Source organism: Rhineura floridana, chromosome 9 (assembly GCF_030035675.1).
Source record: "Rhineura floridana isolate rRhiFlo1 chromosome 9, rRhiFlo1.hap2, whole genome shotgun sequence".
NCBI classification, from domain to species: Eukaryota; Metazoa; Chordata; class Lepidosauria; order Squamata; family Rhineuridae; genus Rhineura; species Rhineura floridana.
Window position 1 is genome coordinate 95,466,057 of NC_084488.1, and position 25,657 is coordinate 95,491,713.

The 25,657-nt window shown below is 42.9% G+C and overlaps 1 protein-coding gene across 1 annotated transcript; it reads left to right on the forward strand.

The window, feature by feature from the left end:
- The first annotated feature begins 1,475 nt into the window (after positions 1–1,475).
- Positions 1,476–25,488, forward strand: SLC9B2 (solute carrier family 9 member B2). The gene is made up of 12 exons (XM_061585520.1): positions 1,476–1,644; positions 5,897–5,996; positions 9,506–9,686; positions 11,930–12,100; positions 13,257–13,399; positions 14,822–14,949; positions 17,464–17,639; positions 18,250–18,356; positions 18,610–18,759; positions 20,045–20,153; positions 20,898–21,034; positions 22,135–25,488. The coding sequence occupies exons 2-12, from the start codon at positions 5,907–5,909 to the stop codon at positions 22,288–22,290; spliced, it is 1,548 nt and encodes a 515-aa protein (XP_061441504.1). The 5' UTR covers positions 1,476–1,644; positions 5,897–5,906; the 3' UTR covers positions 22,291–25,488.
- Positions 25,489–25,657: the final 169 nt, after the last annotated feature.

Consider the following 25,657-nt stretch of genomic DNA (forward strand, 5'->3'; position numbering starts at 1 on the left):
CGGTGTTAGTAGATCTACACTGGTTACCAGTTGTTTACCGGGCCCAATTCAAGGTGCTGGTGTTGACCTTTAAAGCCCTATACGATTTCGGCCCAGTTTATCTGAAGGAGCACCTCCAGCATCACCAATTATGCCGCCTGACAAGATCAGCCACACAAGACCTTTTCTCAGTCCCACCAGCTAAAACAGCTAGGTTGGTGCGGACCAGAGAGAGGGCATTTTCGATTGTGGCCCCCACTCTCTGGAATTCCCTTCCTTTCGACCTTCGCCATGCCCCCTCGATAGGTTTCCGCCGAACCTTGAAGACCTGGCTGTTCAGGCAGGCCTACGGAAACGCTGGGGTGGGTTAGTTTTAAACGTTGTTGCTTAAATGTATGAGGGGTGATTAGTTTAATTATTGAATGTGGTTGTATTGGTTTTATATTGCATTTTAAGAGCAACTCTGTTGTTAGAGAGCAGTATTTTCTAACACTTTTATTAGGGCTGTGTGAACAGAAAAAAATTAGTTTGGATTCATTTTGTTCATCTAGTTCCAGCTTTTAAGGGGTACAATTGCCCCTGAAAGACCAGGTCCACAGCCTGGGGGTCATCCTTGACTCCCAGCTGTCCATGGAGGCTCAGGTCTCGGCTGTGAGCCGGGCGGCGCTGTATCAACTCCATCTGATATGGAGGCTGCGCCCCTACCTTCCCAACCATCTGCTCCCAGCTGTGGTACATGCCCTGGTCTCCTCTCGCCTAGACTACTGTAATGCGCTGTATGTGGGGTTACCCTTGAAAACGGTCCGGAAGCTGCAACAGGTACAGAATGCGGCGGCTCACCTGATTAAAGGCAGCCGCCAGCGAGATCACATCACTCCAGTGCTAAAGGAGTTGCACTGGTTGCCGGTTGTTTTTCGGGCCCAATTCAAGGTGTTGATTCTGACCTTTAAAACTCTATACGGTTTCAGCCTAGTCTATCTGAAGGAGCGCCTCCAACATCATCAGGGATGCCGCTCAACAAGATCAGCCTCAAAGGGCCTTCTCTCTATCCCACCAGTTAAAACAGCTAGACTGGTGAGGACTAGGGAGAGGGCTTTTTCAATTGTGGCCCCCACTTTGTGGAATTCCCTCCCAAATGATCTCCGCCATGCCCCCTCTATGATGAGCTTCCGCCGGGCCTTGAAGACCTGGCTGTTCAGGCAGGCCTACGGAAACGCTGGGGTGGGTTAGTTTTAAACGTTGTTGCTTAAATGTATGAGGGGTGATTAGTTTAATTATTGAATGTGGTTGTATTGGTTTTATATTGTATTTTTATTTTATTATGTTGATGTACGTCGCCTAGAGTGGCCGTTAATTCGGCCAGATAGGCGACTCACAAATAAAATTTTATTATTATTATTATTATTATGTTATTCACCACGAGGGCGCGACTTCGAGTGGAGGAAGGTTGCGAAAGGAACCGGAGCGAAGTAGGCGCCTCCCAACCGGCGCCATCCGCCAGCGTTGCTGCGGTGGGTTGCATGGTTTGCGTTCGCGTTCTCCCCTCCCACCGTCAGCAGCAGCGGAGCACGGCCACTAGCCTGGGGATCAGCCGCCGCATTGCAATCTCTGGCGGGCCCTCTTCGGGTGATCAGCCGCAAGCGCCGGAGGGTCTCCCTTTGTTAGGTAAGCCCCCTTGCTCCGCGTCCCCTTTCTCCCGCTTTTCGCGTCCTACGAACTGCACTGAAAGCAGGTCTGTGTGCCAAGACGCGTTCCCCGCTGAAGCGGCCCGCATCTCTCCCTTGGAGATATATATTTATCTCGATTTAAAAATAGTCCTGCTAGTGAGACGCGGCACTAGCGACGACCTCGGCACGATCTCCCACTTTTCTCCTATAAGAGGAACGGGAGGGTGTATTTGACGAGCGGATCGGCCTATCGTCATCACTGTGTGTGGAGACCGAGTATGTGCGCTCAGATGCGCTCTCCTCTTTCTCTCTCTGTTTTTTACGCAGGCAGGGGATTGGCTCCTCCTGGCGTGTCATTCCACCATGGCAATGCCAAGAATCGGTTGCCCTGACTTGTTGGCTGTCTTGTATTCTTACCCTTGGAGAAAAAAGAAAAGAACTTTTTTTTTTACTGTATATTTGCAGAAACCAGAACCCAGGGAGTAGGCAGCGACCTGGCTGGCATTGCTAATGACAAGCACAGGCTCTTGTGGCTTGGCAGGTGCTGGTCCCATCAATCATTTCTGAGAAGCCCTCTCCAATTACCAAAGAAGGAGAATGAACATGTTGGAATATGTGTGGTTCAACTCCAACTTGTGGGTTGAGGCTTCAATGGGGTTAAAAAGGATAGCTAGAGAGGAGACCCTCTTGGTTGCTAGGCTATGCCTGTCCTTTGATCTCCTGCTGCCTCTTCTAGAGCATGGATTGAGTAGTTTATTGCCACATGTGTGTTGCTGTTCTTGTTATTAGTCATCTAACACAGGGCATTCTGTAGTTGACTGACATTCAAGTTTAAAAACATATGAAAAGAGCCATCAAAATTTAACAGCAAATCAGTACTTAAAATGACACTGGCCTCTACAGAATGCAAACTTCAAACTTAACAGCTGACACATAGATGATCCCTGGGTTTGTTCACTGACATAGATAAATCATATTCCATCGTGCTTGAGAGATTCGTGACCAGAATAACTTCAGGATAGTGCATTTTTCTGATTGGACTCTCCTGGGCCTGTTTCATTTCTGTGCTACATAAGAGTTCTGTGAATCAACACTTTCAACACCATGGAGACAGATACTAATTCAAGCAAAAGCAAGCCAGTGCACCTGGCTGCAGTTGTAGTAGCTTAACTCATGTTGCTGGCAGGATGTAGCTGTTCTTGACTTTCTGGTTAATGGAATCTGTCCTAAACCTTCCACTCATTAAGTGTGCCCAAGCCTTCATTTACCTTTTAACACACTTTACAGCAGGAATAGGGAACCTGTGGCCCTGCGGATGTTGCTGGACTGCAACTCCTGACCATTGGCCATGTGGGGGCTGAAGAGAGTCCATTAGCATCTGGAGGATTTCAGGCTCCCCGGCTTTGCTATACTGCATGGTTGGGTAGAACTTACTCATGACACGTGAGTGTGCGTGTGGCTATTTACAAGACTTGCAAGTGGCTTATGTGCTGGCCTTCACATGTCTTTTCACATTAAAATGTTTAAGAGCAGTGTATACGCTACATTTTCCATGCATTCTCAAAAGTGGTGTGCATTTGCATATGATAGATATGACTGGCCTTTTCTCCTTGATGTGGGTACATGATGTAGCTAATAAATATGTATTTGACACTGCAGGAGCATGATGTGTGAAGCAGGAGGGGGTATTAATTCCCTCTTCTGTGTATGCTTTCACACTTGTTTCAGTCTCTTGGTTTCTGTAAAGCAAACTTGGTTATCAGCGCACTAAACAAAGCCACCTTGTTCTTTATTAGAGAACAGAACAATCTTTTCCATGTGCAAATGAAAGGAGAAAATACCAGGCTCAGAAAGGGCTCTGCTTCAAACTCACCTAAGTCATGTGGCAACAACTCTGGCAAGCTACAATGATAACTTATGGCATGTTTTTGGAAAAGGTCTTTGCATTTTATTTTGTTTCACCTTTAAAAGCAGGGACACATTAACTGTCAATTTAAAGAGAGTTCCGTTTCAAGGTTTTATGTGAATAAGGCTGCATGTTTTGAAGCCACACTCTTAGATGCCATTCACGCAGTTAGCAATTGCTTGTGTAGCCTGTAAAAGACACTGCAAATGTGGGGGCTTGATCCTGTGCATCCTGTGCCTGCTGTTTGCATTGGGAAGGGACAGAATCTCCTACTGAAGTGAATGGGGAGTCCCCCCCCAGTGCAAATAGTATTGGGCCCACTGCATGAGACAAAGGGATGAAGCATCCCCCTTCCCCATACCAGTTTTTCAATCCAAATTGTAGAGGCTCGCATCTGCAGTTTAATTTATATAAGTCACTCACATAGGAAGCTGCCTTACAGTGAGTCAGACCATTGGTCCATCTGGCCCAATATTGTCAACACTGACTGGCAGGGACTGTCCAGGATTTCAGAGAGGGAATCTTTCCCATCCCAACTTGGAGATGCCAGGGATTGAACCTGGACCATCTCCTGCAAAGCATGTGCTCTTCCACTGAGCTACACCCCCCACTAATTATGTGAATGGTGGTATGTCAAATGTGGCTCTCAAATATGCATGTAGATGCATGTTCTGGCTAAGCAGGTGCCCACAGGGAGCCCACAAAAGCAGGACATATGTGCAGTGACTTTCTTTTATTTTGCCAATCCAGTCTGAAGTCGGCCTAGTCATGTGAATGCACCCTGCGCACTAATGCTCCAGGATCCCTGTGAATGATTGTTTCATACTGAGCGGCACCTGGCCACTCACAGATAATCATGCAATTGGATCCAGAGAGTATTCATATGACGGGTCAACAGTGTAAACTGATTCAGATTGGACTGCTCCAGGGGAAAAAAAGTCCGCACCAGCCACCATTGCCAGGCTATGTGAACTGGCCTTGAGGAGCATTTTGGGATACAGTGTGGGTTCAGATGCTCATGTTCAGTGCTTCCAAATGCCATTAGCCATGAAGCAAGCATGCTGGAGTCAAACTAGACTTCACTTGCACAGTTACCAATCAATGACGGTATTTTTAAAATGTAATATTAGAAGTAGGGGGGAGGATAATTTTAATTAGGACCACAGCACACAGGGAGGGGAAGTTTAATCCTTTTCTCCCCAGCCATGATCCTGGCAGAAATCCCAGCCCCTCCACTGTGACAATTAACCTTGGGAGGTGGGGGAAGCAGCTATTGGATTATGGAAATAAGGAACGTATGTTAGGGAGCGGTTCCTCAGTCTGTATTATGTCTGAGGTGCTTAGAAAGGTTTGTTCTTCACTGGGAGAGCATTAGTGTGCTGGGTGTGTGCACAGTTTTGAAAGGTTTGATTAATTTTGGTTTATTACTGCAGTAGTGTAGTGTCAGATTCAGAAGTGCAGGGTCCCTTCATGATAGTCAGAGCCACATCCCTCCCTATTTTTTTTGCTGCTGGGTTGAGAATGAGATCCTTGTTAATGCCTTCTCCCACAATGACAGATGTCCCTAGGAGCCAATAAGCATGAAAGGGCAGAGTGTTAGCTCCTGAGAAGAGTCTTCTTGGTGGCTGACTCACTTCCTTTCACTCTGATTAGCTCCAATCAGCAGGAAAGGATAAGGAAGCACATTAGATGGCTAACACACTTCGCTTTTATGCTGATTGGCTCATAGGATGTTGGAAACATTGGGACCCTGCTCCCACAAAGGTATGGGGTCAAAGACACCCCCCCAAGTCCCCAGACAGCTGCACTCCTGATTACTGCTTGCTTTTATATTTGTGTGGCACTGAAACTGTTATGTTGTAGCTGTTTTGTCTATCTTCTGTCATTGGGCAGCTCAAGTGTAACAAAAGTGGCACAATAGTTTTCCAAATACAAAAATAGCCAAACAAACTTTGATAAACAATATGTGCTTCTGTGGTTTAGATTGAATAACTTGTGGATTTGCCCTTCCCTGTGATCAAAACCTTGAAAAGGCTTAGTGCAGAGTTGGGGAACCTGTGGCCTTCCAGATGGTGTTGGATTTCTGCTTCCTTCTGCTAGAAAAATAAATATTTATTGTGTAGTCAAACCCGACACATTTCAGCCTGTTGGTTTTCAAGCCTTCATCAGGGGCTATAGATAAAACAGCAGGGACAAACAGCCCAAGCAATTCTTCTTTTTAAATGATGAATATAAAAAAGTCAGAATGCTGATGAAAAATATCTGGATCTGGTAGGATTTATGACACCTGAAAGTTCCATTTGTTAATTAATAGATAACATTTCTTTTTGTTGTTGTGTTTTAGGTTGGTCAAAATGGCAAAGGATCTGGTGGCAGAGAGCAAGGAGACACCACCATTTGCAAATGCAAGCACTGAAGTTATTCTCATGCATCAAGTGGCTCAGGTATTGTTGATTAAGATCTTCTGTAATTCTACTGATGATCTGCTGTACCACAGGCATAGCAAGAAATCAGTCTTTAATATGTATTTTTTTTATTTATTTATTTATTTTATTTTATTCAGCTTATATCCCACCCGACTAGCAAACAGCTCTCTGGGCGGCTAACATAGAAACATATACAATAATAAAATTACAAGATCAATATAACAAATATAAAAGTACATCATCTAAAATACCAATTACAACATTTATATAAATAACTTAGATTAAAATGCCTCAGAGAAGAGAAAGGTTTTAACCTGGCGCCGAAAAGATAATAGTGTCGGCGCCAGGCGTACCTCCTCGGGGAGACTATTCCACAATTCGGGGGCCACCACTGAGAAGGCCCTAGATCTTGTTACTACCCTCCGGGCCTCCCTATGGGTCGGGACCCGGAGGAGGGCCTTCGTAGTAGACCGTAGTGTACAAGCCGGTTCATAACGGGAGAGGCGTTCCTGCAGGTATCGTGGTTCCGCGCCGTATAAGGCTTTATAGGTTAATACCAACACTTTGAATCTGGCCTGGTAGCATATTGGAAGCCAGTGCAGGCGAGCCAGAACAGGTGTTATATGCTCAGACCGCTTAGTTCTTGTTAGCAGTCTGGCCGCCGTATTTTGCACTAGCTGTAGCTTCCGAACCGTCTTCAGAGGTAGCCCTACGTAGAGCGCGTTGCAGTAGTCCAAACATGAGGTTACCAGAGCATGAACCACTGATGTAAGGTCCTCCTTACTCAGATAGGGACGTAGCTGGGCTACCAACCGAAGTTGGTAAAACGCATTCCGTGCCACCGAGGCTACATGGGCCTCGAGTGATAGGGAAGAGTCTAAAACGACTCCCAAACTACGAACCTGATCCTTTAGGGGGAGTGTAACCCCGTCCAGGACAGGGTATGTATCCACCATCTGACCAGAAAAACCATCCACCAGCAGCATCTCAGTCTTATCCGGATTGAGTCTCAGTTTGTTAGTTCTCATCCAGTCCATTGTCGCGTCCAGACAACGGTTCAGCACATCGACCACCTCACCTGAAGAAGATGAAAAGGAGAAGTAGAGCTGCGTGTCATCAGCGTACTGATGACAACGCACTCCAAAACTCCGGATGACTGCACCCAACGGCTTCATATAGATATTAAAGAGCATGGGAGACAAGACCGAACCCTGCGGGACCCCATATTGGAGAACCCACGGGGTCGAGCAATGTTCCCCAAGTATTATCTTCTGGAGACGGCCCGCCAAGTAGGAGCGGAACCACTGCCAAGCAGTGCCTCCAACACCCAACTCCGCAAGTCTCTCCAGAAGGATACCATGGTCGATGGTATCAAAAGCCGCTGAGAGATCAAGGAGAATCAACAGAGTTACACTCCCTCTGTCTCTCTCCCGATATAGGTCATCACACAGGGCGACCAAGGCCGTCTCAGTGCCAAAACCAGGTCTGAAACCCGATTGAAATGGATCTAGATAATCGGTTTCATCCAATAGCGCCTGGAGCTGGTCAGCAACCACTCGTTCCAAGACCTTGCCCAAGAATGGAACATTTGCCACTGGTCTATAGTTGTTAAAGTCCTCTGGGTCCAAGGATGGTTTTTTCAGGAGTGGTCTCACCGCCGCTTCTTTCAGACAGCCAGGGACCACTCCCTCTCGTAAAGAGGCATTTATCACTTCCTTGGCCCAGCCAGCTGTTCCATCCTTGCTAGTTTTTATAAGCCAAGAGGGGCAAGGATCAAGTACCGAAGTGGTTGCACATACCTGTCCAAGCACCTTGTCCACATCCTCGAACTGAACCGACTGAAACTCATCCAACAAAACATGACTAGACTGTGTTCCAGACACCTCATTAGGACTAACTGTCATAAAATGGGAATCTAGGTCCCGACGAATGCATAAGATCTTATGCTGGAAGTGCTTAGCAAACTCATTACAGCGGGCTACCGATGTATCTACCATGTCCTGTGGGCCAGGGTGGAGTAGCCCTTGGACAACTCTAAAAAGCTCCGCTGGGCGGGAGAGAGATGACTTAATAGTGGCGGTGAAATGTTGTTTCTTCGCCGCCCTCACCGCACCTACATACTGCTTGGTAGAAGCACAAACCAGCACATAATTGCATTCATCGGGAGTTCGTCTCCAACTCCGCTCAAGCCGTCTCCTATCTTGCTTCATTGCTCTTAGCTCCGGAGTATACCAAGGAGCTGTATGAGCTCTACAAAGGAGAGGGCGCGCAGGAGCGATCGTGTCCACTGCCCGGGTCATCTCTGCATTCCACAGATTAGCCAGGGCTTCGACAGGAGCGCCAGTCCTATCAGCCAGAAAATCCCCCAGAGCCCTTTGAAAAGCATCAGGATTCATTAGTCTCCGGGGGCGGACCATTTTAATAGGTCCCCCACCCTTGCAGAGGGAAAAGGCCACTGAAAGTCTAAACTTCAGCAAGCAGTGATCTGACCATGACAAAGGGAGAGATGTAAGACTCCCCACATCCAGATTACTATCCCCATGTCCAGTAGTAAAAACAAGGTCGAGAGTATGCCCCGATGTATGTGTTGGGCCACTAACACGTTGAGACAGCCCCATGGTTGTCATGACGTCCATGAAGTCCTGAGCCGCCCCAGACAAAGAAGCCTCGGCATGGAATGTATCTATTCATTGTTACCATACATCAGTCCTTCTGGGGCTATTGGTCAAGTACTCTGTCCAGTCTTGTTCTTGCTAAGAGCTAGACTACATGACATTATTCACACTTATTAAAAGCACACTTAAACGCACCACTTTTATTTTGAAAAAAAGGCAGCTGTGCAGGAACATAGCATCACTCCTGATCTGTATTGGGAGCCCGTGCCAAAGTCCTGTTGAAAATCTTCAATCCCACCTTCTGTTTCTCCCCCACAATTAGTTCAGATGGACACTACGACAGGTGCATTTCTGCTTGTCTGTATCCTTTTAATGGGACTGGCAGGAAGGTAGGCACAGAAGCAAATTGTTGGACGATGTACATTTGACACACCTTCAGTAGATGCTGTCCATGTAGTCAAATCTGCTATCACAAGGATGAAAAATTCTTCTGGTGTTGTTGTTAAATGAAGCCTGTGCCTTACATAATTCAGTTGTGACTGCAAGAGCTTTATAGTGAGATTTTTATAGCATTTCTCATTGCTTTTAGAGTTCTTAGTGATAATTTATCAGCATGATCTTTTTTACTCATTTTACACTCAAGAACCTCTGGCTGAATCAAAGATGTTGAGATTGAGGAGGGTTGGACTAAATGACCTCCAAGATCCCTTTGAACTCTAAAATTCTGTGATTGTACTTCAGAGAAATGCACAGCCCACCTAGATGTATTTATTCAGATGTAAGGCCCACTGAGTTCAGTAGCACTTTCTTCCTTGTAAGTATGCTTAGGAAGCCAGCCTTGGCTATTTGGTATCTTAGTGGAAATCTACAGATTATTTTTGTTGTTGAGAATATTTCTTTGTTTTAATTCAGGAAGCCAGTATTTTGGACTGCAAAGCTGCTGATGGTAATACACTAACAGAAGAGACTGTTCTGTTGAACAGCTGTGGGCAACAACCTCAAGAGCCTCTGGATGAGACAAAGACATCAGGGAAACTGAGGCAAATATGTCCCTGTCCTCCGCACGGCATCGTTGCCAGAACAGTAACCAATGGTATGTAGAAAGCAAGAGAAACGGCTAATACAATAAATGAAGAAAGCTTTCTATGGGGTATATTTATTTTATGGATTTGCATTTTACAGCTGCTCTTACCTCCAAAGGTTCAGGTTAGGTAAGAGCGGGAAAACAGCCCTGCACAGTGTGCCTCTGCCGCCTCTGGCATTTTTTTGTCTTTCCTGGTGCTTGATACCCCTCACCCCATTTTGCAGTTTCAGCCAGGCAGAATACAAAGTGTATAGAGTATCAGAAAAAAAAATTTCTTCCACACCCACTTATCAGCTCAATTAGCTATCTTGAATTACTCACAGTTTACTATGTCGCCCTACTATGGAACTGTAAATTCCACCCAAGGCAAGAGCCCAGCTAACAGTGCTCCTATTGGCCTTGTTTGCAGCAGGGGTGGAGAAACCATTTTCAGCCCGAAGGCCGCATTCCCTTCTGGGCAACCTTACAAGGGCCACATGCCAGTGATGGGTGCGGACAGAGCAATGAATGTAAACTGTACCTTTGTACAGTAGGTTAATTTCTGCACACTTTTCACTATCTTCCATCTAGGCAAGCAGGAGGCATTATCCACATTCAGCGACACATTCCAGTGACGCAAAAAGACTCAGGGTGAAGCAGGGCCAGCAGGGTATGGCCTGGGGAGAGGGGGTGCGGATAATGCCTAGACAAGAATTCTGAGGGCAAGTGGAGAGGCTTAGGGGCCATATTTGGCCCCCAGGCCTGAGGTTCTCCATCCCGGATTATTCATTCTGGGAAAAGGGCATAAGGAGAGCCCTGCTGGATCAAAGGCCCAGTTCAGCATCACGTTTTCATAGTGGCCCAACCAGATGCCCTTGGGAAGCCCATAAGCAAGACATGTGCACAGCAGAATGCTCAGGGATGAAAAGAGTCCCTGATTTGTGAGGGTCTCGTGATACACCTTCTCACTGTGCAGGGGTTCTAAATAAGGGAAGGGTCCTTATCCCAGGGTAGTGGTAAACAAGTTACCAGGAAAGATGTGGAATATGCTACCTTTCATGGCTCTGGGACTATGAAGGCATATATTAGGGGTGGGAAACTACATCTGGCCAGTGGGCTGTATATCTAATCCCCCTTCAGAACTACTTTGACTGGTGGGTGCAAGCACCTAGCTGTTAGTCACCTGACATAATCAGGTGACTGACACCTGTCAAAGTTCAAAGGAGGTCTCTGTAACCATGTTTTGAAGGGGTGTTACTGGTGCTGGGAGTCTGTCTTCCAAGGGGATTGCTGTAACCACTGATCAACTTGCAAAGGAATAATAATCGGGGCTCACTTTAAGCTCCAGATGTTTCTTTGCAGCTATGTCTGTACTTGCCCCTACCTGATGTCACATATACTGTCTGATGTGGGGCAGGTGGTCCTGTTTGTAGGGAACAGCCTTGTGGGCCAAACTGGGGCTTTTGCTGGCCCTAATTAGGCCTGCAGGCTGGAGATTCCCCACCGCTGGTCAACATTCAGCTCTGCTGCTGAAGACAAGCTACACCTGCTGAAGCAAAGCAAACTTGTCCCCAGGGCTGTGGAGTCAGTAAGTCAAACCATTGACTCCGACTCCTCTATTTTTCTACTGTCTGACTCTGACTCCAACTCCAACTCCTTCATAAATGGCAAATGTATATTGATTTATTAATATTAATAAATTAATATTAATATTAAAATATTAATTTTATTTTGAAGTCGGAGTCGGTACATTTCTACTGACTCCGACTCCACCCAAAATTGCTTCTGACTCCACGACTCCGACTCCACAGCTCTGCTCGTCCCTGTAACCTGCTTGAGTGGGAGACTGCCTGAGAACCATTTGTAAGCTGAGTTTGGTGGTGGTTGGGAAACAGAGCAGAAGTGTTGTAAACAAAATAAATTCTTAGGAGCCTGAACTGATGCTAATCCTGATTCCACGTCTTCAAGGGCTCACGGTTCTGTAGTCTGGACCCCGCAATTTGGTTGCACAAGAGTCGCACAGCTGATTTATGAACAGTTCTCTGGATTGTACAAATTAATGGCAACAAGACTGTAGCATTTGGCAAAAGTTTTAAATAATGACGCCCTAAGAAAAATATAAACGGAATTAAAAACACTGGCATTACAAGCCCAGATTTATTTTCCTCCAGTACCCTAATTACAAATCATCAATCTCTATGAAGCTTTTTATTAATGTATTCCCAAATGCTAAGAACTATCCTCCTGCCTCCTTACCACATTTCTTCTTCCAGTGGCAGCAATAGTGCTGGTCTGGGCTGCGGTCTGGTCTATCACAGGCCACGAGTGCCTTCCTGGTGGGAACCTGTTTGGAATTCTATTCCTCTTCCTTTTTGCTGTAATTGGTGGTAAACTTATGAGCATTATTAAACTACCTGGCCTGCCTCCGCTCCCTCCACTTCTGGGTAGGTATGTTTTTGTTAATCAGTGTGCATTATCTTGCCCTTACATAGACTTGATTTGTGGAGATGACAAGGAGGCTTATCCAGAGTCAGATTATAATATGAATTAAGACTGCAAGTTTAATTGTTAGTTTAATCAACTACAGCTTTAGTTGATTATTTGGAGAGGGACAGTTTTGGTGAAGGCAAATTTTAATTGCTTGGCCCATAAGTAAAGGGTGGGTGTATGGGGGCTAAATTATTCCTGGGAAACATCTCTAATATGGAATTTTAAAAAGAAATGGTTACAGTGAGTGTTGGTATACAATTAATAAGCAGAAAATAACAGTCAGTCCCTCACGAAGTTATGCACATTGTAGAAATTCCTTTAAATTTAATTGAATAATCAGTTAAACGGCAGGTGATTGATCGTCTTTAACCAGTTGATATCCTTAATGTGAATCCATTCTCTTAAAAGTGTGTATATTCTGTAGGGTATTAAAGTGTTTTCCAGATAATTTGTTTGCTCTGAAAAATTTCTTTGTTCTGATCTCACTTCTCCTTTTGTCACTGGAGTCCCTGTTAGGGGTTGAAAAGTTAGCCTTTTTAGTTAGATTGAAGCATGTTGCTTCACTTTTTAAACCCTACATCTTGAGAAAATAATTCCAGGTAGATTCTCTCAGGTTATGGTCCTGTAAATGAGTGACTCAGTAGTCCTACTTATGATAGCCTTGAGCAACCCCCATCCCCATCAAGAAAATGTCAAGTTCCATTGAAAATGTGACTTTCTCATGTCAGGTACACTGTCTTTTTGCTTAACCAGGGTTGTTCTGAAGGTAACATGGGATAACCCATTGTATGTCATCTTGAGTTCCTAAGAGGAAAGATGGGATACAAATATGGCAAAATTATATGGTGGGAAGCACATTGGTTTGAGTGCCAGAAGTCTAGACAAGGGACTCTGTATTACATCTTTGAGTCCAGGAGTTTGAACATGGATCTTTCACTCCATGATAACAGGGTCATCTTCTCCCTCTCGAGCTTTTGGTATGGGCTGTGTTTTTGTGAAGATAGAAGACGTAACCAGTGAAGGCATCTGACTTTATTCAGTGTTTATTTCAGATAGTGTGGTTGTATATGTTGTAAAGTCAATAAAGATGCCCCTCTCTATTCCTTTTAGGTATGCTGCTTGTTGGATTTCTTCTCAGAAATGTCCCACTAATCAGTGACATAGTCCGGATCGATGTGAAATGGTCAGCTGCCCTGAGAAACACTGCCCTCTCCATTATCTTGGCCCGTGCTGGACTTGGCCTTGACCCAAAGGTAGAGTTCCAAATGGTCCTTGCTTAACAAAATGCAAAGCCCTGGACTAGTGTTGAGCATGACTTTCAGGTAAACTAGACTCTGACATAGTTCCCACTGAAGTGGTAAAGCTGAGTCTGGGCTGTACGAGTTCAGAATGCAGGTGGGGGACTTGCGTAATTGAATTGTTCCTCCAAACAAAACTTCCATGCTGTATGGAAAAGTAACATGCAAGGAAGAAGGCTGAGGCAAAACAGTTTCCCCTGATATCTAGCTTTTACTCCCCATCTGCTTTCTGATGTGGTATATCCTCCCCACAGATTTACTACTTTAGTGAGAGCTAGGCCTATGAAGGCCCACTAGAGTAGGAACCCTAAATCGTCTAGGGCCTTATTCAGCACTGACAAGTGTGAGTTTGCCCTCTTTTTGAGGGACGTTGTAGAAGCATAGTCCAGAGCTTAAGCTCTTGCAAAAACAACATGAGGAAAATAGCTCGTTTGTGTGTGGAAGCCTTTTTCCCCATGCAGAATTGTTCCTCCAGATCATAGCCCTTTTGAGCCTATAATTAATTTAAATCTATTTCAGAGCCATATTCAGATGGCAGTATTAATGAGCTATTAGCTATGTTCTGACATAATGCTAAACTATGGTTTAGCCTTGCAAGAATGAGCCTCATGTACATTCCTTCCCTGTCCTCCTCTGGTGTGGCTGTGAAGAGGAAATCGGGAGTTTCTTTTTTAGATTAACCACAGTTTAACAGAGCCTTTCCCAACCTTTGGGTCCCCAGATGTTGTTGGACTACAACTCCCATCAGCCCCTGCCAACATAACCAATGGTCAGGAATGATGGAAATTATAATCCAGCAACATCTGAGGACCCAAAGGTTGGGAAAGGCTGGTCCATTTTGTCCAAATACTAGACTGTGGTTAATCTTCTTAACTATGGTTTGTTGCAACAAACCAGCTTCATAAACTGTAGTGTGAAGCTGACTTCAGTAAGATTAATCACAATCTGTCTAGGTTTGGACAACACAACAAGCTGTAGTTAATATGAAATGAAAACAAACACTTCTGCACTTCTTGTTGCTGTTCCAGAGGAGGGAGGAATCGCGCAAGCTCTCTATGGCTCAATGGTTTAGCGTTGCTTCCTGACAAGGTCATTGTAATCTCGTTTCACAGAGGGAAATCCTCTCTTCCACCACCATTTCCAACCCCTCATGTTCACTTGATAATATTTTGATCTCAGCAGTCTACCCCAGCTTGCCCAAGTAGTGGGAACCTTTGTAGATTCTAGGGAAAGATAGGGATTCCATGTCCCTTACATCTGAGTGCACTCCTTCTGTACTATATTATGAAAGTTGAGCATAGCAAATATCAAAGGAGTTTCTTCTGCATGGTGTTGGAAAAGCGATGCTGCTGATTTGTCACTATGTTTCTTTTTCAGGCTCTGAAAAAATTAAAGGCTGTCTGCTTAAGATTAAGCTTGGGGCCCTGCATCGTTGAAGCATGTGCGGCAGCTGTCTTGTCTCACTTTCTCATGCACCTGCCTTGGCAGTGGGGATTTATGTTAGGGTAAGCTGCTTTTCCAGTTTATAAATGATGTATTTCTTTTTCTTGAGCTGACGCTGCCTTCCACCTTACATGAAAGCATTGATAGAGGGTGTGTCTGTCATATATATATTGTTTTCTTTTGTTTCTGCACTGTATAGTAGTTGGCGTGAGTTCTTTCCTTTGCGGAACAGGGGAAGCTGCCTTAAACCAAGTCTCACTGCTGTTATTGATGATGATGATGATTATATGACTTATGTATGCTATGTATTTATTATTACATTGACATCCCGCCCTTTCTCCCAAAGGGAGCCCTTGTCTCCCCATTGGTCTATCAAGCTTAGAAATGTCTACAATGGCTGGCAGGGGCTCTCCAGAGTTTTGGACAGGGGATGTTCCCAGTCTGATGTGGAAACACCAGGGATTAAATCTGGAACTTTCTTCATACAAAGCAGATGCTCTAGCACTGAGCTACAGTCCTTCCCTATCTTGCGTCTTAGTCTGAAAACGGTAGACAAAAGCCTGAGCCCTGCACATCTCAGGGACTTTCTTCAGGCCATAACATTGCTTGAGAGAGATGGATGCTCTGAAAGCCCACTCATTGTGTTTTGGTCAAATTAAGGCTTCATGTTTAGTTGATTAGTTGCTTTAAAATAAAACAACCCAATTAATTGGTCATGAGATTTTTTTTTAAAAATGCATTTTTTTAATGCAAGTACAAAAGAAAAAAAGAAAAAGCAGCAGATGGTAAGGGCTATCTTAGAAGAGGCCTTCCCTCCTGAAAGGGAGAATACAGAATATAAAATATAGAATGCCTCTTCTCAAGGACAACAGGATGTGATGCCATTCATGCAGTTTTTAAATGAGTGAAAGTAAATAGCTGGTGTAAAGGTCCTAATCTGGATTGGAACCATGGAAGAAGGATAAAGGTTTTCTAAACCCTTTGTTGCCCACTAGCTGCTCCCCCCCTTTTTTTTTTTGTATTGAAAGGAAAACTTCCATTGTCACAAGTGGGTGATATCCTCCCAATTAGGGTTGCCAGGTTCAGGGCCTCAGACTGATCCTGTATCTTTAGGAGAAGAGAAAGTCAGCCAAGTGCAGGTGTTCTTGCAACACTGTAATGGGAAAAACCACAAGGAGGAATTCTCCCTTCCCCCTGTACAACTTTTAAAGATACAGAAGACCTATTAGAGGCTGGGCCTGGCAACCAAGAGGTCTTCTGATTTTTTTTTTAAAAAACAAAGTTGATTAATTGTATAAGTTTTAGCTGATCAATCAAGTCAATCTGCAGAAATTAAAAATAAGGGAAAAAACTTTATGAAGAAAAATTCTTTCTTTGTTTTGGATCTAGTGCAGAAGTGTGAAACCTTTTTCAGCTCATATGCCATATTCTCTTTTGGGCACACTTTTAAAGGGCCACATGTCAATGTTGGGCAGGGCCAGAGGCAAAAACTAAACAGAAGCGGTTGCAAAAGTGAGCAGAGCAGCAGATATGATTCTTTGTACACTAAGCTATGCTCCAGCCAAGCACAGGTCTTTTGTTTTATTGAGTACACCTTTCTTCAACCTCCATCCAGGCAAGCAAGAGGCATAATTAATTTATTTTTATTTACGAATCGCTTCCCATGAGGCATCCTGCAGTGAAAAAAAATCCAAAAACAATTGTGGAATAATGGCATTGACTATTCTGCAGAATAGACTCCAGTGGACATGAGGGGTGTCTCACTTTGCACAAGATAAAGCAATGGGAGGTGAAATATTTTCTAGCAAATTTCTAGATGTGCTCTATGTTTTTAATTGTCCATGCCCACCCTTCTTTAAGTGGAGTGGTTTAAGCACAGCAGGAGGAACACATACAACTTGGGCAAACCAAGTCTGTTTTTTCCAACAGCTATATTCATTGCTTAAGTAGCTACATATTGCAATCAGTCTAATTTTACATCAGAGCTGCAGTTTTAGATTCAACTGCTACCGCACCCAAAGTAGAAATATAACACAACATCCAGTTTGAAACACAAAAGGCTTTTTCCCCATCCTATGATATTGACCACTAAAAAGGCTTTGAAATTAATAAAAATAAATTTGACATAGATTTCTAGGATGAATAACGAGAGAAATATAATTTTCTAGGTTAGATTCTCTGTAAAAACAGTAGTAACACAGGAAAGATGCATAGTAAGAAGAACACCAACATACACAAAATGTAATTCTCCATCTTTGGAGATGCAGTCCTGATTGCAGGTGTTACCACCACTCACCATATGCTCAAGGGCACATGTTACCAAATTCTTCTAAGCTTCATAGGAAGTGGATTGGACTATGAAGGACCAACCCAAATTGCATTTGCATTTTTACAAATGTGTAGGGCAGTACAGTATCTCAGGGAGGAGTTCAGGTCTCCTGTTCCCCTGGTACATTCATTATAGCTGCCCAATCTTCCCACTTTTTAAACTTTTGATAGAAATGTCTGTTGGTCATAGGTACATTCTTAAACCGCAAGGCTTTTTTTGCCTATTAGTGAATATTGTATGTGTTTAGATTTGTTCTAGGTGCTGTATCTCCTGCTGTTGTGGTTCCATCTATGCTGATTTTACAGGTGGGAGGATACGGTGTTGACAAGGGTGTCCCAACCTTACTAATAGCTGCTGGAAGCTTTGATGACATCCTGGCTATTACAGGTTTCAATACCTGCTTGGGGATGGCCTTCTCCTCAGGTATCCTGGCTACCTAATAGAATTGATGAGTCACTGCTGCACATGCCTTTCTCACTGATGTGATAGTTTACTACATACAGGTGGTGAACTACATGGGTGTTTATGCACCTCCACTTGTAATCTGAAGTGGTGCCAGCATCTTTACTTGGGAAACATTGTGCTTTTGAGTGGAAGCTGGTGAGAGGCTAATCCTGTTGCTGTAGGGCAAGGGTGGGCAACGATTTTTCTGTGGACGGCCACATTCTCTTGAGGGTAAGCTATCAGAGATCACATATGGAAGTTGGAGTCAAAAGTGGGTATAGCCACTTTTTTCCTCTCTTCTACTCCACCCTCCCTTCACCGTCTTATTTCCCCCATTTTCCCCTCCTTGCCACCTGCATGAAATTATGTTGAGGGCCACATGAAATTTAGGTGAAGGCCGCAACTTGCCCACTCCTGATGTAAAGAGTTAAACTAGAATGCCTGTGGATTCCTTGTTCCATTGTCCTGTCTTTTGCATAATATTAACCAGTATTTTGGATATTTTCTCTGAAACCATGTTTATAAAATGCTAGCAGGGAGATTGTGCAAACATCTGTTTGAATCATCTTCTCCTGCTTTGCCAAAACAGGCTCCACCCTCAACAACATCCTTCGTGGAGTGTTGGAAGTTGCCATTGGTGTAGCAGCTGGTGGCCTTTTAGGAATTTTCATTCGCTATTTTCCAAGCAAGGATCAGGTAAAGAAGAAAATATTTTGAAAAGTATCAGTCTTTTACCTCTTGGAGAATGAGAAACAGAAAATGGTTTCAAAGAACTCTCTGTGTCTTGTCTGAAAATAATTTAAAGCAATTTGTTGCACTTTTTTAAGGATAATAGAGTTCTAGCACATGCAAATCCATCACATTTTATTCTCTTCAAGGTTTCTTCTCATCTGTGGTATGACATTTGTGAAAATCTCTGCTTTCTTCCATTTGTTTTCCCTGATTCTAGGCATCCCTTGTATGGAAGAGAGCATTTTTTGTGATGGGCCTGTCTGTGTTTGCTGTTTTTGGCAGCATGTATTTTGGTTTCCCTGGATCTGGAGGGCTCTGCACAATTGTCTTGGCATTTCTGGCTGGTATGGCATGGTCTGAAGAGAAGGTGAATGTTCAGTTAACACACAATCAAAAAATCACTTTGGTTCCTAAAGACTAAATTTTGTGAAATAGATCATGCCAGTAGGATTACTTTACAGTAACTGGTCATTCTTATTTAAGGGTTAGAAACAGTTGTCCTGATTAGCAAGGGAAACTGGTACGCAGAAGCAGGCTTCTCCTCATGCAGATCCCATTGAATTGGCTGGGTCCCTCTTTTGATGAGAGTGGAACGTACATCTCTGTCAAGTACCACTATTTGTTGCAAATGTCTAGGAGGTAGATCAATGCCAATGAGTTCTTGTGAACAGAGGCTGAAAGTTGGGGAAATAGATAATTACAACTGAGATCTACACCAAAATGTTGCAATGTGAAGTCCCGCTGTTCAGGATTTATGCCATTCCATTCTGTTCTTTCCTTCCAAGTCATGCAGCATTCTAGGGCCACTGATCATGCTCAGTCTTCATTGGGTGCTGGTTTTGGTTTCTACCCACTTTGTTTTTTAACTTTGCAATTCTGAAATATTGGCGTTTCTCCAATCCTGCTGCCCCCATTATTTGTAGATGGTGCCATATTGGCTACATAAATAAAGACCAGCACTCACCCCTGAAGTTTGGAAATAAAGGTTTGTTGGAACAACCTATTGAAAGATTAATGTTTAAAAACAGGAGGGGGGGAGTTTCAGCTCATCCAGCATTCATGTTCTTGATAGAAACTTTTCTAAAAGGTGTATCTTCTATAATCTAAAATGTCTAACTATGTCAGCCTTCTACATAAGCACTAGCCGAATAGCCATTGGTGATCAGGAATTTCACATAGGCAAGTATGTAGAATTCTGTCCAGGCAAGTAACTGAGCAGGCAAAGGAAGGACACAACTTGCTGCCACTTCTAGCCTGCAAAATGTTTGCCAGCCAGTGTTTTACTCATAATCGTAGGACAAATTCCTCTTATGAGTAAAAAACAGGTGAGTAAACATTTTTGCAGACAAGTAACTCTTGGGGGCTTAGTAACCAAGCTGTACTAAGTTATCAAAATAGCCCCTTCAGGCCCTGGATGTATTTGAACAGGAATTAATAATGTGTTATAAATAAAAGTAGAATCAAACTTTTCATGTTTGAACAACAGAGTCAGTGTTTGGACCAACTAATTTTTACAATTCATGTTTGATATTGTTATGAAAGGGATCATTTTACATGAGCCACATTGCTTCACCTTAGAGCCAATACTAGTTTGAGAAACACCAAATCATGTCTTGTAACACTACCTGGTTGTGCTCTTTATTTTCCCACAGAGGGAGGTGGAAGAAATTGTTGCAGGTGCCTGGGAAATCTTCCAACCCTTTCTCTTTGGTTTAATTGGAGCTGAAATATCTATTGCATCTCTCGGACTTGAAACAGTTGGTAAGTCTTCTAAGAAGGGCTATGACACTGTAGCTAGCTCACCTTTTAAGGAGTACTCATGGAGTGTTTCTTCCAAAGCTAGGAAAACCTCTTAAGTTTTTCCTAAGTAATTTGCAAAAAAAAAAAATTGCATACATTATTCTGTTGTTGTAATAACTCTTTGAAGCTTTGAACTATCTTGCTCCTAACTGATTGACCAGCTACTAGCAACTTAAGAACGTCTTAATTCAATTACCTGCAGTATTTCAAGATGGGTTATTTTAAGGATATCAAATAAAATATGAGTTTCTTTGGGCCTGGGGTTCTCAGGATACACAATCACTTGTTCTAAACAGCACAGCTACTTGACCTTTTGATGCTATGGTCTTATTTCTGAATTTGTCTTGGGTGGTCTTATTTCTGTATTTGTCTATCATATTAACCCTAGGTATTTTAGGCCATTAATTGGCAATTATGAATAAGTGTGCTTACCTTGAGTTCTCATTTTAAAGAAAGGCAGAATGTAAACCAGTACGTAAAAAAATAGTGTTTGTGTTGATGAAAATATTCACAATGGAGGGCTTTTTTTTTGCAAAAACAAGTGCAAATACAGTTTCTAGCTACAGTTGCTCTATCTGACTGTCTCCGTTGACCAGGATTAACATTGCCTACATGTAATCCATGCTTTTGATTGTTCTTACTAATAAGATGAAAGTCAGGACTGTTCTTCTGAGAGGAGTAATGAATCATATTTCTGTTCTCTAGGGCTTTGTGTGGCCACACTAGGTGCTGCACTGATAGCCCGAATTGTGGCCACATTCCTGTTGGTGTGTTATGCTGGCTTTGACCTCAAGGAGAAAATATTTATTTCACTGGCATGGATCCCCAAAGCAACCGTTCAGGTGCAGTATTTCTTTATTGCAGACATGTATGTTCTACAAACAAGGTGTTACCACTACTTACTGGTATTTTTGCTATGGCACACTATGGTGTACTACTACTAATAGATATTTTTGCCCATTAAATATATTACGTCAAGACAAAATGAAGGGATTTGCTAAAGCTCTGGGTAGTAACTAATTAGTAACAGGTCATATTTTGAAAGATTCAGGACTATAGATAGTGCACAGTCTTAGCAGCAAATAGTGTTAAAAATAGTGTCAGTGGAATTGCCAAGGAGTTGTAATATCTGGATTGTGATCCATATCAGGCTGCATCAGGTCTGAATCAGTATTTACAAATCAGAGCCTCAAATCAGGGATGCCATCACAGCTAGACAGAATCTTTTCCAGGAGTGTCTCCCGGCTGATTTTTAAAATACAATACATATACAACCATAATCTGCAATTTGGAGTTAGTAGCTATAATTGAAATGTTTTTACACTAACACTGTGCACTACACACCATGATCACAAAAGGCAACAGAAACTCTGGCATAGCCCTTAAGTACACCTCATTGGATTGTTTCCATTTGGCTGTGTCTTGGTCTTGGCACATACATAGGAGTCAGCAGCATGAGGAACATAAGAGGAACATTCTGCTGAGGTTCCTCCTGCTCCTTATTTGACTCTCAGTTAAAAGAACGCAGCCATGTTTCATAATAAAGGGAGGCACATTACTGGGGATGGATTGTGCCTATGAGTCACCAAAGGCAGGCAAGCTTAATCCATCTGGAACTTTAGATGTGTAAATTATTTATCAGAATTGTGTTCATAAGGCTGTAGAACGCCAGTGATGGCTATTGCCATAAAGTCAAAATGCAACCTGATGCATTCTACACAAATTATAGCCTTTGAATATGAGGGCTGCCCTTCAAGACTGGTCTGTTATGGTAATCAAGTTTTGAAGATACTGGAAAACCAGAAAGGACCTATTGACCCCCACATGAGCCTCTTCTTCACTGTCCCTATAACACCAACATAGGGAGACTCTGAACTGGGAAGCTTAAAAAAACCTGTTTTCTTAACCATGAAGGCTGTTTTTTTGTTTCGTCTCCTGCCAGGCTGCAGTTGGTTCTGTTGCATTAGATACAGCGCGAAGTCAAGATGAAAAGTTCATGGAGATGAAATATGGCATGGATGTCTTGACAGTGGCTTTTCTGGCAATCCTGATTACAGCTCCAATTGGAGCTCTGATAATTGGCCTAGCAGGGCCCTGACTTCTCCAGAAAGCTACTGATACAAACAGTGACAATCTTGGACATAAAGGAAAAGAAGAAATGGAAACATCTGGAGCAATATAAGGAAGTGTCAGAGAATAGCCCCAAAGTCACACAAATTGGTATGCTAGGCTGTCTGGTGTCACAGTGCCCAGTAGTGGCCTGCAGAAGTCTGACGTCCTATGAAATATATTGCATATCCTGCTAAAGCAGCAGCCCAAGGACTGAGAGAAAAACATGATTGAATAAAATCAGCATCTAAGTTTCTCTTCATCCTTGACATGGATGTTCTGGTGCGATCACAAGCAAAATGCATAATGTGGGCATACCACTTGGCTGCTGAAATATACTTCGTTGTCTGGTTTGGAGATACAAGTACCGGCAGGAGAAGATACCATTTGAGGAGGTTCCTAAGTGTTAATAAAGTCCTGGAGCAGAGATATGCAGGATCAAAACCGGAAGCAAATATCCAAAAGTGAAATCATAGATTTTGACAACAGCTGGTAAAAGCCCAACTTTGATAATTCATTTTCAGACCAGGGGTTGCCAACCTTTTAGGACCAGAGGGCACAGGTAAAATTTTGAGAGAGTGCTGTAGGCAAGTCTAGTTTCTGCTGCTCCCTCCCCCTCCAGAAAGCCACATGCTTGCTGTGTGATGTCAGCTATGTCCTACTGGTCCTGATTGTGACAATCACAAAATATTGATTCCTCACTTTCTCTACCCAAGTGTACCTGTCCTTCCATCACAGACTGTACCTACGTACCTCCCCTCCCTCCTCCATACATGTCTGTCTCACTGATACACACCACTGCATCTCTATCTCTCTGCCCAAGTGCATCACTTTGAAACACACACACACACACAGAGAATTAGTATACCCTAGTACCTGTCCCACATTCAGAAAAGCCCCTCCATGGGTAAAGGAAATGCCTGCCATTTGATAAACAAATAAATACAAATCCCCCTCTCAATACATGAGGGTCACTAATCTGGTGCTCATGTGCACCATGGCATCTGCAGGCACAGAGTTGGCAATTCTTAAGGTAGGCAGTATGTGCCAACACTGGATGTGCCCAGTCTTTGGAACAATTTTCCACCATCTGATGTTTCTTTTTCCTTCTTGCATCTTAAAACAGAAAGTGCTTAATTCAGAATTTCATCTGAATAAAATCTTGCAGTTTAATCCTACACATATCTACTCAAAGTAAACCCCATTGAGTTTAATGGGACTGACTCCTAGGTACATCTGTACACAGTTGAAGCTTTACTCTATTTGATTACTTGAAAAACTGCATAGATGTCCTAACGGAACTGCTGTTTTGTTTTTAGATGGTGCAACAGGCACAATCTTATTCCCCATTCTCTCACATACAAGACAGAATGCCCCCCCCTTGGTATCATGGGTACCTTGTTAGTCAATGTGAAATATGAACATTAGTAGCAGCAAAAATATGTGTGGCCAGTATGGAAGGAAACTAATGTTCCAATGATTAAAATTGAATGACCAGATTACAAGTTATGTAAAAGCAATGACTAATGAAATAAATTGTGTTCTTTTTATTTATTTTTTAGAAAGATCTATTGCCTGGAAACGACAAGTGTTCAAGTGGAAATATACTTTGCAGCAATGTAATTTTTTACTATTATTTCTATGTCTACTTGGTAGTAAAATATTAAAAACAATTTTACTACTTTGGCACAGGCTAAACCATTTCAATCTCATATCACTTTCACTTCCAAGGAAAATCTTACATGCTCAGTGCAGCATGCAACACCCCTTAGTTCATAATAATGATAGTCTACATTGCTTAATGAAAATCATTTTATTATAACAGCTGTTTTTATTTGAATAAGTTTCACAATAAAGTACTGTATTTTGTTTAAAACAAAAAGCCCCAAAACTTGTTCACTCACAAATGTAAGAAATGCAAAAATACAAAATTACCCAAAATAAACGTCCCTTCCCCCGTTCCAACAGGTTGTTCTGTATGGTGGTCACTTTTTCCAGGTTGTCCAACCTCCCAAAAATAACTCAAACGGCAAAGGAGAAAAATGCCTTTTTAAAGTTTGTGGCCCTAACTAGTTACGCATTGGCCAGCTTACATGTACTGTCCCCCTGCTTCTCAAGGTGCCTCAGCATAGCTTAATATCCCCTCCAGGGTGGCCTTTGTTGGTTCTACAGAGCTTATTGGATCTGTTTGGTTACCCACATGCTTTCTGGCCTTGCCCATAGAAGCAGAAAGCCATGGCTCATCAATATCTGCAAAGCTTTGGAAAAAGTCTCACATTATGACTTTTGCACTGTCTCCAAGAACCTTCTTTAACAGTAATACATTATATAGTCACAGAGAAGCGGGCCTTTTCTGTGGTGGTGCTCCAACTTGGGAATTTTCTCCCCAAGGATATAGATCTGGTGGTGACATTACATTCTTTTTAGTGCCAGCTTCAGATTTTCCTATTTGCCAAGGCATTCTAGATAATTTTAGTCAAATGGTCACCTTTGTTCCTTGGATTTATGTTTTTAATAGTTCTCACTTTTTGTACATTGCCCTGGAACCTCCCACTGAAGAGAAGTTAAATATTTTAAATCAATAAATACTGTACAATTTTCATTCTCTGATAGATTATCTAATGTTAAGAGATACCAAACCAACTCATTAGGATGAATTTCTCTGAGAGTGTTGCAGAACTGTGAACTAGTTTAAAGGAATAGTCATAACACAAAGGAATTTATTCTGTACCATGTCAGTTCCATCTCAGTGTGACCTACTTCTTAGTAGATGTACGCTAGATAAAAGTGATTTTTGACAAATTATACATCTCAGTTGTAAATGATTCTCTAATTGTGACACAGATCAGTATGCACCCAGTGGGTTAAGTAGTAACACAGTGGACTCAAACATTACCCAGATGCCCGAGTCCTGGCTCATCTTCTTCCCATCAGCCTGCATGTTCCACATCAAACAGCAAGGTGCCCATACCTGCAGCATGATATTCAGTGGGCTCATGTCTTCCTATGTAATCTGATATGTAATTACATAGGTAAGCCAAACAGTTAGGGTTAGACACTGCCTACAGTTTTTATGTGACAAGTGTTTCTCTTATCAGTGCTTTCGACTGCTTTTGGCTTAAGAGGACTGTGATGATCCTGTATTAGTGTAAATAGGGTAAGTGCTGTTTGAATAGAAGATACATGGTAAGTGGAATGAAAGAGGAGGGGGAGTGAATGGGCAGTAGAATGCTGGATGATTGGCTGAGTGTTTAAAATGGCTGAGCGTATAAAAGGAAGAGTGACAGCGGAATCTGGGGGGATGTGATGTGATGAAAGTGAGTGGGTTGTTTTGGTGGGTTTTAGAGAGTTGTTTG